The sequence below is a fragment of the Magnolia sinica genome, chromosome 16 (genome assembly GCF_029962835.1).
Source record: "Magnolia sinica isolate HGM2019 chromosome 16, MsV1, whole genome shotgun sequence".
Taxonomy (NCBI): Eukaryota; Viridiplantae; Streptophyta; class Magnoliopsida; order Magnoliales; family Magnoliaceae; genus Magnolia; species Magnolia sinica.
The window spans coordinates 2,000,202-2,017,675 of NC_080588.1; the positions used below are offsets into that span (position 1 = coordinate 2,000,202).

The 17,474-nt window shown below is 40.7% G+C and overlaps 2 protein-coding genes across 4 annotated transcripts in view; one reads left to right on the plus strand and one right to left on the minus strand.

Annotated features, from left to right (window-relative positions):
• LOC131228660 (fumarylacetoacetase) overlaps positions 1 to 1,746 on the plus strand; it is a 50,628-nt gene extending 48,882 nt beyond the window's left edge. The window contains exon 14 of the mRNA XM_058224476.1: positions 1,533 to 1,746. Coding sequence (XP_058080459.1) covers positions 1,533 to 1,595 — 63 coding nt within the window. The 3' untranslated portion in view covers positions 1,596 to 1,746. The remainder of the gene's footprint in view (positions 1 to 1,532) is intronic.
• A 2,720-nt stretch (positions 1,747 to 4,466) lies between these two features.
• The window catches only part of LOC131228761 (serine/threonine-protein phosphatase PP-X isozyme 2), a 31,882-nt gene continuing 18,874 nt past the window's right edge, over positions 4,467 to 17,474 (minus strand). For 2 of the 3 annotated variants that reach the window (XM_058224625.1, XM_058224624.1), the window contains 6 exons: positions 10,052 to 10,114; positions 9,886 to 9,971; positions 8,983 to 9,058; positions 8,632 to 8,900; positions 5,164 to 5,242; positions 4,467 to 4,973 (listed from right to left, as the gene is read on the minus strand). In XM_058224625.1, coding sequence (XP_058080608.1) covers positions 4,923 to 4,973; positions 5,164 to 5,242; positions 8,632 to 8,900; positions 8,983 to 9,058; positions 9,886 to 9,971; positions 10,052 to 10,114 — 624 coding nt within the window. In that variant the 3' untranslated portion in view covers positions 4,467 to 4,922. The remainder of the gene's footprint in view (positions 4,974 to 5,163; positions 5,243 to 8,631; positions 8,901 to 8,982; positions 9,059 to 9,885; positions 9,972 to 10,051; positions 10,115 to 17,474) is intronic. The other variant, XR_009163087.1, reaches the window with a different exon arrangement.

Sequence of the window (17,474 nt, forward strand, 5' to 3'; positions counted from 1 at the left end):
ATGTAGATGTATCATGATTCATAATCCAAAACTTTTAAGTTTATTTGATTAACTGACTACCGGAATGGTGGACATATATTGAACGGTTTAAAATGAAAAATATCCACTGGTCCTATTTCCACAAACAAGCACCTGCGAATCAGAGGTTGTAATTGTTCAACCAATCTAATAATGGGATTGTGACTTGGGTCCCATGGGCTGCACAATGTATTCGGTTTTATTCTAGCGAATACATGCCATGTGTACAATTTGAGTGTCTGTGCATCGAGCGTTATGTGCAGCCTTAGTATCATTTAACTCCTTGTCCCTTGCAAAACAATGCTGGGAATAAGAATATTTTATGAGTTATTCATGCACACGTAAAACCTATTCACCTCTGTGTTTAAGTTATTCACCAGCATCTTGAAACTTTTTACCTGCAGCCTGCCTATTCACCTGCTTACACACTATTGCCTGTGTGGGGCCAAACATATTGTGTGTATGTCATCCAACTAGTGCATTAAGTGAGCCCACGACAATGATGGGATGCCCAAAATTCAGGCCTATCCAATCATTCGGTGGGCCACACCATAGAAAACAATGGACAAACAATCCAAAAACCTTCAATTCACATGATATGCCACATAATGGTTGGATTGGCCTGATTTTTGAGGCGTCCAAGTTTCACGATGGGTTGATTGTGATGCTCAGGTTGGAATGCCATTCACACAACATAGTGGGCCCCACGTACCACCCTATAGAATATACTAATTTTGCAATTATTTTTTTATTTTATTATTATTATTTAAATATTGGAACTGGCCTCGACATAGGCAGTGCGTTACTTTTCGTGAATGAAGCGCTGATCTCTATGCATGTTGGTTCTTTTGTTTGGAAGTTAGAAATTTTGAGGTTTTGCTTTAATTTTAGATTTTGTTGTTGTTGTTATTTTATAATACACATACAAATTAAAAATAAATTTTTTAACCTGCCTGGTCGAGCCACTGAGTATGGAGTCAAACCCGACCCAGTAATAGACAGATTCCAGATGGCGAACTATGTTTAGGACTTTCATACTCTCTTTCATGCAAATTTAATTTGGATGTGTTTGGTGGCACAAAACATAATTAATCAGTCTAATTTGGTGCAACCGAACACACCCTTGTTTTCTAGAAAATTGGCAACAGCTGATGAGTCTTTGCCTTCAAATTTCAAAACAGTGAAACCAATCAGAGGTAGATGACCCTGCTAAACAGGTGGACACATGAATCAGTTTTCAAGGTGTTTGTAGGCATGCGCATTGGATCTCCCATACATGTGGCACATTGGTGTGAACCATTGAGTCGTGTCTGAATTCGTGCACTTAGCATCCTTTTGAGCATGAATTCAAGCATCCAATCTCTGTGATTTGTCATGCATGGAATAATCATGCCTGAATGCTTATATCCACACGATTTTAGCACATCCATGCATTGAACATGTAAATTCAGTTATAAATAATATGCCTGATTTGAATTTCAATCCCACTCATGACAATTCCATGAGATATGCAGGGGAATGGCTACAATGTTGGGTTCGGCACATGCACAGGGAAGGTCCTTCCAGCCCTACAGTGATCCTGTATTTTACTTTTTGTTTTTCCTTTTTCCCTTCATTTCTATTTAGAATAAGTTTCATCCAAAGGGTAGCCAGAATCAGACCCAGGACGTCAATTGGAAGTATTATAGTTAGATGCACAGCTTAAAGTGTGTTAGTTCAATGCGTATGCCTCAAGTCTCCAGCATGAAACATTTGGAATTTATCAACATGTCATGATGGCCCTTTTTTTTTTGCTTCTTCTCTTGGTCTCATCTATATTTCGCTTACATTTTTAATGTGAAAAAAGACAATGAAAAGTTAGGAACGAGTGCCACTTGGGGAAAAAGAAAAAGAAAAAAAGAAGGCATATGTAGGTGGAAATGGGCCTTTGGATAAATGTTTTCGAAGAAAAAGTCGTTTCCTTTGATTGGGAGTTCACTTTTTGGTGGAAGACATTTTCCAAGAACATGTTTTCATAGAAAAACGGTCCCAACAAATGTTCATAGCCCCCTCTCCCCTTCTCCTAACTTTCTTTTCAAATGCTTTCTTGGAAGGCCTGTTTGGGCACAGCAAAATGAGAATATGGATATGATAAATCTATTTACTTACCAGATTCGTTGATTTGCATTGGATTTAGATTTGTCAAATTTCAAAGTCCTTTGTTTGACAATAAAGCTACAATCCATGAATTTGGAGAGCAATGATTCCAATGGCTGTACATTTATTGCAAAAACCATAGCTCTTATTACGTTTAAGAGTTTCTCATTTTGTGGATTTTTTTAATTCTTTAGGCTTTTGGGGGATTTGGATTTGACCCACATCCATGGATTTAAAGAGGAACGGACTTGAGAAATCATGAGAAATCATGAGAAATCCATGAATCAAACAGGGGAGATTTTAAATCTGTGGTTTTCCCAACTCGCTACCCTAAATTCCTCACCCAAACAGCCCGTCGAGAAAAAGTGTCACTCTTCTTTTATTTTCCAAGCTTCCAAGAAAGTCAATGGATGTCTAAAATCTCTACCAAGATTGTGGAAGAAATGAAATGAAATGAAATTAGAAATTTTAGAAAATATGATGATGTGTTCGCTTTTTCATATATGAAGCAAAAGCAAAGTTATAGTAATCCTGGTTATTTCTGGCCGCTTGGAGAGTTATCGATCAATCTTAACTATTCATTACATTGATCACGCATTCCACAGGCTACCATGTGAAAATCACAGTAATGAGTAGATTCTGGTGGGTCGTTAGCCAGTAAAATGGACAGTCAAGATCGTTTATATATGCATGAGTCCAATAAACAATCACAGCCGTTTAGTTGTTGGGGCTTATCATGGATTGACTATGGTACCGAGGAATCATTTTTATCAGGCAATTGTAACCGTGTTATCCAATGAGTGAGTTACATCGTTGCTACAGTCAAGAGTTTATGTAGTTCGCATACTTCTGAACTGTTATGAAGTGGTAGACTATGGTGTGCGTTTACCACCATTTGCTGAGCAGGGACAACCCGTCTCCGAGTTGTATATGACATATGAGAATCCGAAATGTCTTCCTTCCCTTTGATTTTGCCAAATTTGCATTCGGGGGTCAGCCTATTTTCCTTTTTAATCGTCTGTTTGATGGCCATTGATTGGATGGACAAGATCAAGAACTCTCTCCACCATCCATTAGGCACATAAATCAGGCTAATTCAACACTCAGGTTGGCCACACTGTATCCTAAAACCTCTTAAATTCAAGTGGTATGGCCCAGCTGAGATCTCCAATGCTGTGAGTTTTGGACAATTCTTTCATCATGAAGAGGCACATCAGATGAACGGATTAGATGGCGTATAAATACACGGACTCTACACAAATCTAATGCTGGCCTTTCTTAGTGCGGCCTACCTGAGTTCTGGATTATTGTGATTTTTTAGTTCAACCGCTAACATGAGGCAGAGTCCCTGATGGACGGTGTGGATCTCATGAAAGTTCTACACACGTGATATACAAGCGTAGTTCTAGGGATAAGGCTTTGATGATGATGATGATACAGGTCATGGGTCGAAACGGGGTTGGACCCAAACTGCCAGCAAAAACAGGCCTGAAAGTTCCAGAGCCTGGGCCTTAAATCATTGACCAAAACTAATTCGAATGGCAGAACCATATGATACATGGTCCACAAATTCTCATAGCAAGTGGAGCCCATGGATCAATAACCCAGACCATTAATCTGTCATGTCCCACCATTAATGATTCAAAATTCTGATCGATAGAACGATCTCAACCTTTCCATTCCTAGGGCATCCTCGATCCAGACTACGAGCACTTGCAAGAATTAATGAAATTCAGGGCCACAATCAGATCAGGTCCAATCATTCATCTGCTAGGTGCGGACTGGAAACTCCTCCGTTGGGCCATTCCCAGTCAGTTACTCTATCCTACCGACCATTGGTCCTGTTCGCCCCATTTACAAGCCAAATTATTAGATGGCCAGGATCGTTGGATGACCTCCAATTGAATGGCTTGGATTGCCGAAACACTAGTCGCACTTGTAACAAAATACCGGGCACAATTACAAACATCATTCAAAGGCTGCCAAACGATCAGCCATAGCAGTGCCTGTGCACCGTTCATTTGCAGTAGTCAGATAGCCAAGACCGATCGGTTCAACCGTTAAAGTCGCAGTTTCTTCCAGTCCATGTGCACTCAAATACTCGATGTCTGGCTGGGTAGAGTCCTCACTTGATTTGATATTTTTAATTATTAATTTAAATTATTTAGGTTGGTGGAAAATTTATTAGTTTGGAGGATAAAATAAATGAGGCTAGTCACTTGGTCCAGTCATGTCGAGTCGCTGGAGTTTTCGAGCCGACTGATTCGCAGAAGTATCAATCAAACACGTCCATTTCCAAAGAGGAAGATAACAAAGTGGAAAAAATTCGAATGTTTCATCAGCAGATGGACCCACAGCCAAATGCCTCATCTTACCATTCTTATAGAAATGATGAAACCCAACTCACTCCACAACATGCCTTTCTTCAGCTACAGCAGATGGGGTTGGGGAGGCTTCCTCTATGATGTTTCAATCCCCATTGGAAACAAACATGTATTAGAATACATTTGCATTCTTACACAGAAAAAAGGCAAAAAAGAAAAAGAAAAGAAAAGAAAAAAGCATTAAAAAAACCTGCCAATGCAAACTGACGTATGACCTGAAAAGATCTGTGACACTCCGACATACCATCCGAGGAGCTGTTCTTGCATAGCACCAGCCCACCGTAAGAATACCTTTTGGCAATCAAGCGAGCAATTTCTGAAGACCTCGTGGGAGGTCTTCAATTAAGGAGAGGAGCGCAGTTTCTTCTCTGATTTGGCGTAGTATCAGAGGAAGTAGTCTGGTGCGGGTTTTTTGGAGGGAACCCCTCTAGATTCCTGCATCAGACACAAAAGTCTTTCGGTGCCTGTTGAAGGAGGGTGTCTGTTGTGTACAAAGGGTTCCAACCCATGGCTCAGTGGCAGTTGAACTGCATTTCAACACTGAGGTCCTGGGTTTGAGTGCCCATGTGGGTTGTGTGTAAAAAAAAAAAAAAACCAGTCAGAGAGAGAGTTTGCGGGTACAAACATGTGGGGCTGCTTCAAAGACGCGGAACTGCTTGTTCAGATTCTCGTCCAGCTCGAGAATCGCAGCCACATTACCACATCTGCAGGGACAAAAAAAAAAAACATTGGGGAATAAGTAAATTGAACTGAGAAAGTGTACAAGAAGACCGACTGTATCTGATTCATCCAGCTCATGCCAAAGTGGCACATGTGCAAGACAGGGTCTGTTCATCAGGTGGGCTCCACTATCCAGTGTTTTAAGTATCAACGATATCGGCCGATATATCCCACCTGTGAGATACGAAACGCACAAGTAGTGGGATATATCCCACATGTTCGATTTGGTGAGGATTTTCAATCCTTTTTTTTTCTCCTATAAATCATGTTAAATCAATGTCAAATTGTTACAAATCCATGGATTGGGAACTTCGATTTCGAGATTTGGAGATGGGCCGAGTTGTGGAAATTTGAAAAACATAAAAAAAATTCCAAATTTCTTACAAATCAGTTGTAATCTGTGTCTAAACATAAAATCAAACATGTACGTAACCTGATCTAGTGATTCTTCTTTTGAATGTATTGCTTGTGTATCTACATCTTCTTATATTTATAAATTATATCAATAGACTTTGAATATACTTGCATCAATTTAGATAGACAATGCATAAATTAAACCCCGTAGAAAGAAAACATATTATGCGCACTTGTTTTTTTGTAATGTTTGGAGTTTTATGTGTGTATTGGTGTCTTTTTGTTATTTTTTTGTAATGTTTTGAGTTTTAAGTGTGTATTGGTATCTTTTTTAACAATCATTGAAGTTTCATTGAAAAAATTGACCAATTTCCTAATGTTTCCCCATGTTTCCAATAACAGTGATACATTACGCGATACAACCAATATATCACATGCGATAACCGATATGTATCCATATTCCAATGGTGCGATAACCGATATGTATCCAAATTCCAATGGTGCGATAACCGATATGTATCCATATTCCAATGGTGCGATACGTAACACGATACCGATATTTCAAACACTGCCACCATCTGTGTCGTGGTTTTCAAAAACCAGAATGGTGTGGTCATCTGCTGGCCACTGGTGCACACTGAATGTGGACTGTTGGCCAATTCTTTGAAGTGTGCATTCTTTTCATACAACATGTGGCCAGCTTGATGATCAGGCCAGCCTCGTTTTCTGGTGACAGCAGATGCATGGTGAGGCCCTCCTGATGAATGGCACAGATCTCACGCATGGTACATGTAGAGAGAGTGACATTCCAAATTCTACTCTTGGTAGTATACTTTTTTTTGGGAACATTGACAATATTACTTCTAAAAGGCCGAAGCCACAAATTTACTAGCATAGAAAACAAAAAAGATTTATGACTCCCACAAACAATCCAGAAACAGAACAATATTCTTTGATGCTAGCACCCACTCCATTACATGAGATTTAACCCCTCGAAATCCAAATCCCTCGAAAACCTGCCCCTTACGATTTAAAACATCGGTCATCCCTCTCAAACCACAGAACCCAGATACCCACACTAACAAACTTAATCGCCAACATTTTCTCCCAATTTTCCCTATACCCCCACCATGCCACATCAAAAGGAAATTATTGATGGATCCTGGAGACATCCGTGCAACTCCGAATAAGTTGAAAAAAACATCCCACAATTCTTTCGCAAACGAGCAGTGAATGAAGAGGTGATCTACTGTTTCCCCATTTTGAAGGCATAAAAGACATGCATTCGAAAGAATCAAACTTCTTCTGCAAAGATTATCTATTGTTAGCACCTTCCTCCTCCCCACTAGTCACATGAGCACCACCAACTTTGAAGGGGCACTGTAAAGCCAAACAAAAGCTGTCGGACAAACCCCATACTAGGAACATTCCAACTCACGAACATACAGAAGGATTTCACTGAAAACTTGCCATACTTTTCTTTTAACCATTTCATTGAATCAGATTCTGAGATTACTGGAGTCACCTATGTTAACAACTCAAGCAAACTAATAAATTCTTGAATTTCTTCATCCACCAGATTCTTTCTGCGAGGTGGAGCCCATACTACTTCCTCTCTGACAATGGAAAAGCAACTGGCCACCCTCAGGTCCACCTCAACTGAGATCCTCCCCCCCCCCCCCAACCCACCCACGGCAGCACACACCAAGAAACCAACCCCTTCCGATTTTTTATTTTTGTTTTCCTGACGGCACAGGTTTCCATAGATCATGATCATGACAACAAAAAAAAAAAACAACGAGAGCTACAACAATGGCAACTACAATGAAAACAGTGACAACAACACCAACACTGACAACAACAATGGCAACCACGATGATGACAGAAACAGCAGCAACAGTAACAACCGTCAACAACCAACACCAACAGAATGACAGCAACAACAATAATGAAGCATGACAGCAACAACAAGAACAACGACCACTGCAGCTGCAGCAACCACAACCACACCACTTTCATATCCCTTCTCGTGACCTCTACTGAAGTCCTTATCTTCTGCATCCTTCTTTCAGGGGTCAGGCGGCCCTTCAACCCTAATTGAAGTTTCCTAAGCACATGGATGAACAATCTCAACCGGGTTTCAATAACTTAATTCCAATTGGGACACCTCCCAGGTTGCTTCGAATGACCTCAGTCTTAATTTTATCCTCACTAGTCTCGCACATTGATCTCAATATCCTATTTTCTGCAATGTCATCCTCTATTCGTGTTTCCCATTAATTGCCCAACACTATTGCCTTCTATTGGAAAGATCCTCAATCTCTCCATCATCTGGAATTGAAATTAATCACATGGTGGAGAAGAAAGAAGGAAAAAAAAAGAAGGAGAAGAATAAGATAACTTTGGAGAAAGGCTTGTGTAGAGAATAATCACTCCTCTCACACCCTGATGAACATAAGGAATGATGTCCAAGGGAGCACCAAAGCATACACACGTACACACCCTTTAAAAAAATGAGGGAAAGGAGAGAGGAGACGGGGGATCGGAATGCTCCAATACCATCTAATTAATCACGCGTTGAAGAAGAAAGAAGGAAAAGAAGAAGAGAACTTTGAAGAAAGTTTTGTGTAGATAATAATCTCTCTTCTCACACCCTAATAATATTTTATTAACCCCAACGAACATAAAGGAATGGTGTCTTGAGGGTGCACTGAAGCATTAAAAATGCTACTTCACATAATCTAAAATCCCAAACACTCGGATGCTCCTATATACGCATGCACTCTGCTCTTTATAGGAAGGACGATGAAGACGACAATGACCGATCAAGATGCATCTAATATCCCTAGCATAGTTTTCTTTTCTTTTCTTTTCTTTTCTTTTTCTTTCTTTTTTCTTTTGAACGGTACCAATACTACCACTGGCATAGTTGTGAGTGTTCCCACTATCATCACCAAAATTCCAAACCAACAATTCAAAAGAAATGAAAAGAAAGAAAGGAAAAGCTCAGGAAGCATGCCTGTAACAGTAATTTGGAGCTGACCAGACTGTTACAATCTGGTTGTTGAACATCCACTTATATCCCTCCATCACCAATTGATGTGCCCGGCAAATGTAATCAATGCTATTTGAGTGGTTAAAAGAACTGACCACGTTCCCCCCAAACAGGAAGCCAGCCCCTCGAGGACTTAAACCCCAACCATCGACTATGTCCTCAGGATCTGACCATAGAAGGTCACACATAGCACCGTCATGAGGTACTTCTTGCTTCCGGTCGATGGTTCGAATCTGTTGATTGGGATTTTTGCTTCAAATATGTGATGATGAAAAGCTTAAAAGGAAAGATCCAATTGTTGATGGTATATCTTACCTGATCTAATGTAGTGATGGCAGGAGAGAGACCACCATGGACACTAAAAACTCGGTTTTCAATGAGTGCTGAAAGACTACAGGAAAATGGCCACAAGAAACGGGTAAGCAAACATTATAGGACTTCGCACGATAAAAGAAGTTAACATGAATAATAAGGTTTGCAGAGCATTGCAAAGTGCATAAACATTTGCAATAAAGCTCTTGTACATGCCACACATGCCAACATGCATATACGTGAGAGGTCAAATCCATCCATCGGGTAGGTGTGATATTCTACATGTTTTCCCAAAATAAAATCTGGTCCAATCAGCATGTGGGCCACAATATCAGAAACAGGAGGATGGGTCAGAAAGCTTCAGCCAAGTTTTTCGGAGCCGTCATGTATTTTGCAAACTGTGGCCCACCCTGACCAGTGGATCATCCTTATTCTTGGGCTAGGGCATCAATAAAGTGATGTGCTGTTCTGATGGATGGATTGGATCTCAGAACTATCGTGCCATTATGGCAAATGTGTGAGGTGTACATGAGCTTATTGCAAATGTGGGCTTAGCAAAGCTTAGCTTTGCAAATTCTTCACACATTCAGATCAAAAGGTGACACATGCATGAGATCCAAGTCGTTTCATCAGGTGGACAGGCTCCATTGGCTTTGCTCCCTGTCCAAAAATCTGACTAGTCCACTCATCAAATGGCCATTATATGAAGATAATATGGACAATCAAACATGAAGTTGGGTAATGATCCATACTCAATGAACACACGCGACCATCTGATGTGTGGACCAGCCTGATTATTAGGCACATGAAAAAATGGTCTGATAAGGGGCTGCTATTTGCATGTCTAGAGTTCGCAAACCTCATGATTCATGAACGATTACTAACACAGTGAAGTGAAAGCTAAACCTCAAGTAATCAAATATATCCGTGCAATATCTCCACACGTTTACAGAGCCGTATTTACGAAGGCACTCGTCATAGAATCCATATACCTGTTGAAAAGGAGAGTCAACGCCTTGAGTGGGTGATGAAATGTCAGAAAGAAATGCAAAGAAGCTTTTGAGATTTAGACCTGTGTAATCTGCCGACTCTCATGATTCCCACGTATGAGAGTTATCCGATCTGGATACCTCACCTGCAGTTCCACTATGCTTAGTCTGATAATCAGATCCACTAATGAAGAGCTAAAAGCATAAGAGATGCAGATGATAAGATAAATATCCAAATAAGTCCCAGAACAGAGCTTTGCTAAGCCCATATGCAACTCTAAATGTGGCCAAGTATACCAACCTCAAACCTAAGAGAGACATCTGGGCCTTGCATAAGGTGGGCCCAGCCACCATATAGAGAACCTCACCCCAAAACCACGCATTTCCATTCATCAGATGGGCAACACATTGAATATGGACCATGCATCAAGTCATCTCTAAACTGTTCAGTGTTCTGCACATGCCTCACCCACTTGATGAGTTGATTGACCTGATTTTTGGGGCAGGTCGTCAACATGGTGGGGCCCACCTGATGCGTCGGTTGGATGACTCACAAACATACCATGTTGGTATGTGTGGTTGTGTTGGGCCTAGCAAAACTCTACATATACGCTTGGGGACGCTTTCCCCTTCTATAACTTTATTTTTGTGTCCTTTCTTTTATAAAATCCTTTTGACTTGTTAAAATAGAAACAACTCAATGAAATGTGTCTACAAGATGCATAATCGGTAGATCATCTATTTATCCATTGTCCCTTCACATGAGCTATATGAGAAGGTTTCTTCAAGTTGTTCGAGATAGCATGGGTATTGCTGGGATCCATTGCTCAACTTTTCTTTATGTGACATGGTGTCGTCTTGGGCAAAAGGTGGGAAAAAGTGTGGCGATTGTGCTTGTTTGTTGGGATTTGGGTTTCGTGGCTAGAAAGGAACAATCGGCAGGCGAGGCGGATTTCAGAAGTGTTTAATGTCAAGCAGAAAACATCCGTAACTTTGACTGAGATCACTGATAAAGACAGTCAAATCCCTTGATCTTCTCCAACAACCTTAACAAACCTGATCTACAGTCTCTCTTTTGTATTTTAAATTTCAAATCAAATGCTTGTTAGGGTTGTTATTTCCCTCTTTGTTTGTAAATTCAAATCTCTTGTAACCTACAATATCCTAAGTGTATATATATGCAACATACCTCTCGGATTTGGCCATGAAGCCAGAATTCCAAACAATTCAATCTCTGTCATGGTATCAGAGCCCTCGACTCATGTCTGATCCATATAATTTCTCCTATCCTATCGTCATGGCTTCCTCTTCTTCAAACTCTCATGTTGTTGCTTTTGTTGCTCTAAACCTTAGTCAATGACAGAGATTGAATTGTTTGGAATTCTGGCTTCATGACCAGATCCTGGAGGTATATTGCATATATATACACTTAGGATATTGTAGGTTACAAGATATTTGAATTTACAAACAAAGAGGGAAATAACAACATAATAACAACCCTAACAAACATTTGATTTGAAATTTAAAATACAAGACCCTAACAAACATTTAATTTAAAATTTAAGATACAAAAGAGAGACTGTAGATCAGGTTTGTTAAGGTTGTTGGAGAAGATCAAGAGATTTGACTGTCTTTATCAGTGATCTCAGTCAAAGTTACAGAAGTTTTCTGCTTAACATCCCCCCCGCAAGCTGGAGGGGGGGAGACACACCTGCAGCTTGTCTCTAAGAAGACAAAACCAAGCTTAACTTAACCCCATAGGGAACACATCAGCAAGCTGGTTTTGTGTGGAAAAGAAGTGAAGGGAAATGTCATTGTTAACAACCTTCTCCCGAATGAAATGAAAATCCACCTCAATGTGCTTAGTTCTGGCATGAAAAACAGGATTGGAAGCCAAGGCTAAAGCACCAACGTTATCACACCAGAGAATAGGAGGAGCAACAAGTGGAATGCAAAGAGCCTGCAGGAGCATCCGTATCCAATACAACTCAGGAGTGGCAAAGGCAAGAGCTTGGTACTCAGCTTCAGTACTGGACCAAGCCACCACAGGTTGTTTCTTAGCTGACCAAGACACCAAGCATGAGCCAAGGAAAATACCATAGCCTATAGTCGATCGACGATCATCAGGATTCCCTACCCACTCAAACATTTAACCGCAAGCCCAAATATCCTGGAAAATCAAACCAACCCTCATTGCAAACACCTTACCACTCTCTAACTCCTCCTAAACGGTCCAATCGGCAGCCTGATCAGTTTCCAAAACCCAATCAGCAACAGCAGCAGCCATTCAGCACCCCCAGATCACCCTATCAGATATGTGGCAAGTCTAATCATAGAGCTCTTGACTGCTTCAACCACATGGACTATGCTTACCAAGGCCGACATCCTCCGGCTCAACTAGCTGCAATGGTTGCACACTCTAATGCCACACAAGAAGGTGAAGAGACCTGGTTTGCTGACAGTGGAGCTAATCAGCACATCACGGCCAATCTTGAGCAGATGACACTCCATCAACCTTACACTGGTCAAGAGAATGTTGTTGTTGATAATGGACAACGTTTGAGTATCCATAACACTGGTTCTACCATTTTCACACTCCTACTTCCAAACTTAAACTAGATCGCGTTCTTCATTGTCCTCAAGCTTGTGCAAATTTACTTTCCATCAATCAATTCTGTCTAGATAACCATTGCTTCTTTATACTCACTAGAACTCACTATTTTGTTAAGGACAATCACACGGGGCAGACATTGCTGGAAGGCAAGAGTAGTGGTGGACTTTATCCTCTCAAGTTGCAGAATTTAGATCTCAATAAGCCGCTTGCTATGACAGCCATTGTAGGAGTTAAAGCACCTGCTTCAGTTTGGCATTCTAAATTAGGGCATGCTTCCAATTCAGTTGTATCGTTTTTGTTGAACAAACACTCTCTTCCTTTTGTTGGTTCTTTAAATAATTCTGATGTTTGTGAACCTTGCCAATTTGGCAAAAGTAAACAACTTCCTTTCTCTAATTCTATGTGAACTTCTAGCTCTCCTCTTGAGCTTATTCATTTTGATGTGTGGTCTTGTTCCACCAAATCTCTGAGTGGTTGTCGTTATTATGTTATATTTATTGATGATTTTTCTCGTTATTCTTGGCTTTATCCTATTCATAACAAATCAGATGTGTATGTTTGCTTTGGTAAATTTAAACTCCTAATTGAGAATCAATTGTCCTGCAAAATTAAGCAACTTCAAACTGATGGAAGTGGGGAATACATGTCCAAACACTTTCAATTGTTCCTTCAAAACAATGGGATCCATCATAGAGTCACCTGTCCACACACACCTCAACAGAATGGAGTGGTCGAGAGAAAACATAGACACGTCACAGAAACGGGGTTATCTCTGTTGGCTCAATCTCACTTATCTACTGCTTATTGGGTTGATGCTTTTCTTACACCCATTTTTCTCATTAATCGGCTACCAACAGCTATTCTTGATAATCAAACTCCTTATTCTAAGTTGTTTGGTACAGATCTTGATTATTCAGCCTTGTGATCTTTTGGCTGTGCATGTTATCCTCTCCTACGGCCTTACTCCTCTAACAAACTGATGTTTAGAACTAAGAGGTGTATTTTCCTAGGTTACAGCTCCAATTAAAAAGGGTACAGGTGTCTTGATCCTTCTCACAGGATATATGTGTCTCGGCATGTTGTGTTTAATGAATCTAAGTTTCCTGCAGCTGAAGAAGTGCAATCCATCTCTACCTCTAACAGCATGTCTTCCTCGATAGGTACATCTCCTCCCATTCCTTTTATTTCAAATTTTGATTTATCTCATTCTCCTCCTATTTTTTCTCATCCTAATCCTTCTCCTATAAACACTCAACCTCCAAAATTGCATCCTATGACACTAGATCCCAAACAGGCACCCTCAGAACCCATGAGTTCCCTAATTTCACCTCCTTCCACTCCACTAAACACCCCACCTATTGCTCTAACCAGTACTATGGTACCTCTTGAACCTAGTTCTTACAAACAAGCATCTCTTGATCCGGCTTGGTGTCATGCCATGTAAGAAGAGTATGATGCTTTGATGGCCAATAAAACCTGGGTTCTCTGTCCTAGACCTGTTAACCATACTGTTATTGATAACAAGCGGGTTTACAAGGTGAAACAAACCTCAACGGGTGAGGTTGATCGATTCAAGGCAAGGCTAGTAGCTATTGGCTATCAACAAGAAAGTAGCATAGACTATACTGAGACTTTTAGTCCAGTCATAAAGCCTGCAACTATTCGGATTGTTCTTACTCTTGCCATTCAATTTGACTGGACTATCACTCAGCTGGATGTTTCTAATGCTTTCTTACATGGAGTGTTACAGGAGAAAGTATATATGGAGCAGCCTAGAGGTTTTGTTAACTCAGAATTTCCTGATTATGTCTGCAGACTTAAGAAATCGCTTTATGGCTTAAAACAGGCTCCTCGGGCCTGGTTTATGAAGCTATCTCAGTCACTCTTGGAGTTTGGTTTTACCTCATCCACTGTGGATTCCTCTTTGTTTGTTTATCACAACGATGATGTTCATTTGTTCTTTCTCATTTATGTTGATGACATCTTAGTGCCCGGGACACATCAAGCCATGATTTCTTCCCTCATCAGTCAGCTCCAGTTTCAGTTTAAGATGAAGAACCTTGGTGACTTGCATTTATTTCTTGGCATTCAAGCTCACAGGGACTCTTCTGGTTTACACTTGAGGCAAACTAAATATATTAATGATCTTCTCCATCGCACTAAAATGGCAGGAGCTAAACCTTTTCCCTCACCATGTTCATCAGGACTTCGGCTGTCCCTTACTAGTGGTGAGCCACTTACTGCTGATCAAGTGACAGAATATAGGCAAAAGATTGGGGCATTACAATACTGCACCCTCACCCGTCCAGACATCTCATTCTCTGTCAACCAACTGCCAATTTATGCATTGTCCCACTTCCTCTCATTGGTTTGCAGCCAAAAGAGTACTAAGATATCTTAAGGGGACTATTCATCATGGCTTATGGTACACAAAAAGTCCTCTTATCTCTTCAGGCCTTTTGTGATTCTGACTAGGCAGGGAATCATGATGATCGTCGATCGACTACAGGCTATAGTATTTTCCTTGGCTCATGCTTGGTGTCTTGGTCAGCTAAGAAACAACCTGTGGTGGCTCGGTCCAGTACTGAAGCTGAGTACCGAGCTCTTGCATTTGCCACTGCTGAGTTGTATTGGATACGGATGCTCCTGCAGGCTCTTTCCCATTCCACTTCCTACTCCTCCTATTCTCCGGTGTGATAACATTGGTGCTTTAGCCTTGGTGTCCAATCCTATTTTTCACGCCAGAACTAAGCACATTGAGGTGGATTTTCATTTCATTCGGGAGAAGGTTGCTAACAAGGACATTTCCCTTCAGTTCCTTTCCACACAAGACCAACTTGCTGATGTGTTCACTAAGGGGTTAAGTTCATCTCGGTTTCGTCTTCTTAGAGACAAGCTATAGGTGTGTCCCCCCCCCCCCCCCAAGCTTGCGGGGGGATGTTAAGCAGAAAACATCCGTGACTTTGACTGAAATCACTGATAAAGACAATCAAATCCCTTGATCTTCCCCAACAACCTTAACAAACCTGATCTACAGTCTCTCTTTTGTATTTTAAATTTCAAATCAAATGTTTGTTAGGGTTGTTATTATGTTGTTATTTCCCTCTTTGTTTGTAAATTCAAATCTCTTGTAACCTACAATATCCTAAGTGTATATATATGCAATATACCTCTCAGATCTGGCCATGAAGCCAGAATTCGAAACAGTTCAATCTCTGTCATTTAATAGGGCTAAAGCAAGTGTTACAAAATGGGCGATAGCATCTAAGGCAGTTGAGCAGTTTCCTGTTAGTTAGCTTGACTTGTAATCTTTTTTTTGCTTGTATATATTTGTATATTTTGGCTTCGGCCTTCTAATAATTAAAAAAATTCAATGTTATAAATAAATAAATAAAAACAAGACCCCATTGGCAAAATGAAAAACATCCGAGACGTTGAAAGGATAGTTTTTTTTTTTTTTTAAAAAAAAGAGAAACATCTCTTAGAAAGCCTACCCGAATGTAGGAAAAGAAAACAACACTAACTAGGGTGCTACAAAAGAAAAGGAATCAGCCATAGTTGCCTTAACACGAGGAGCCCAACCCTTTACAAGGCCTAAAACTGTCTTAATCACCCCATCCACCGAGGACCTTCCATTTCTAAAACACCACTCATTCCTCTCTTTCCAAATTGCCCATAGTGTTGCCATAACAATCAAACTCTAAATGACTTTACTCACCTTCCCACCACCTCCTCCATACCATGCCCATAGAAGATCCTCCATAGATTCCAGTATGACCCAAGCCACATGAGACCCCGCGAGGAAGTAGTCCCACACTTTTCAAACAAAAGTGCAATGAATAAATAAGTGGTTGATTGTCTCTGCATCTTTCATGCACATCAAATAGATACTTGGGAGAATAAGGGATCTCCGTTGAAGATTGTTGATAGTGAGAATTCTCTTTCGGCCGACCAACCACACAATCGCCGCTAGATGAGGAGGGGCCTCATAATGCCATTGGAGGTACCGCTGGAAAGGACCTTGGGAACTACTAGAATCGGAGATGAAGCAGAAGAAAGAGGCCACAACAAATTTTCTAGATATGTACCCTTTCCAATTCATCGAGTCCTCCTAAAGTAGAGAGGACGCTAGATTCTTGAGATAGTCCAATAAGACTAATGAACTCTAATGTTTCATCATTGGACAAGTTCCTACAGCACAGAGGGCATCAAACTACATCACCGCCGCAAAAAAAGTAGCATTGTGAAATTAGGGTGAAGCGATCTGGGCTTAGGTTAGCTATCCGAGGGAAGATATCTTGGAGCACTTTATCGTTACACCACACGCCCAACCATAAATGAATTTGATCCCCTTTACTAGAAGTAAGCAGGATCCCTCTCTGGACTAAGTGTTCCGTCGACGTAATAGCTTTCCAAATGCTAGATGCGCGATAAAGAGAAGATCACTTAATAAACCATCCTCCTACTTGGACCCCATATGATGAGGACATCCGAGCAACATACCAGAGGCAGGCTAAGCCAGTCTCCTTATGGCTAGACGACCATTACATAGGGCCCACTTAGCCCAATTCACTGGTCCCACATGCATGTTTGTGCATCTTTGAGGACCCCACACAGAGAAGATGCACGTTGGCTACATATAGGAGTTTGATTGACACATTGAACGGTTGGATGGAGTGGATACGATGATCGAACCGTTGGATCATCATCACCAGACATCTTGATCGTGGAACCCATGGACCACGAAGTAGTTTAGCTGTTTAGTTTGTTTACACGTTTCATTGTTTTTTGTATAGCTCATTTGTATTGAGATTAGGGAGTTAGGAACAACCTTTAATTCATAAAGCGTCTTTATGTTGAGAATATTATCTGATCGCCTTTTTTGTAAAAGC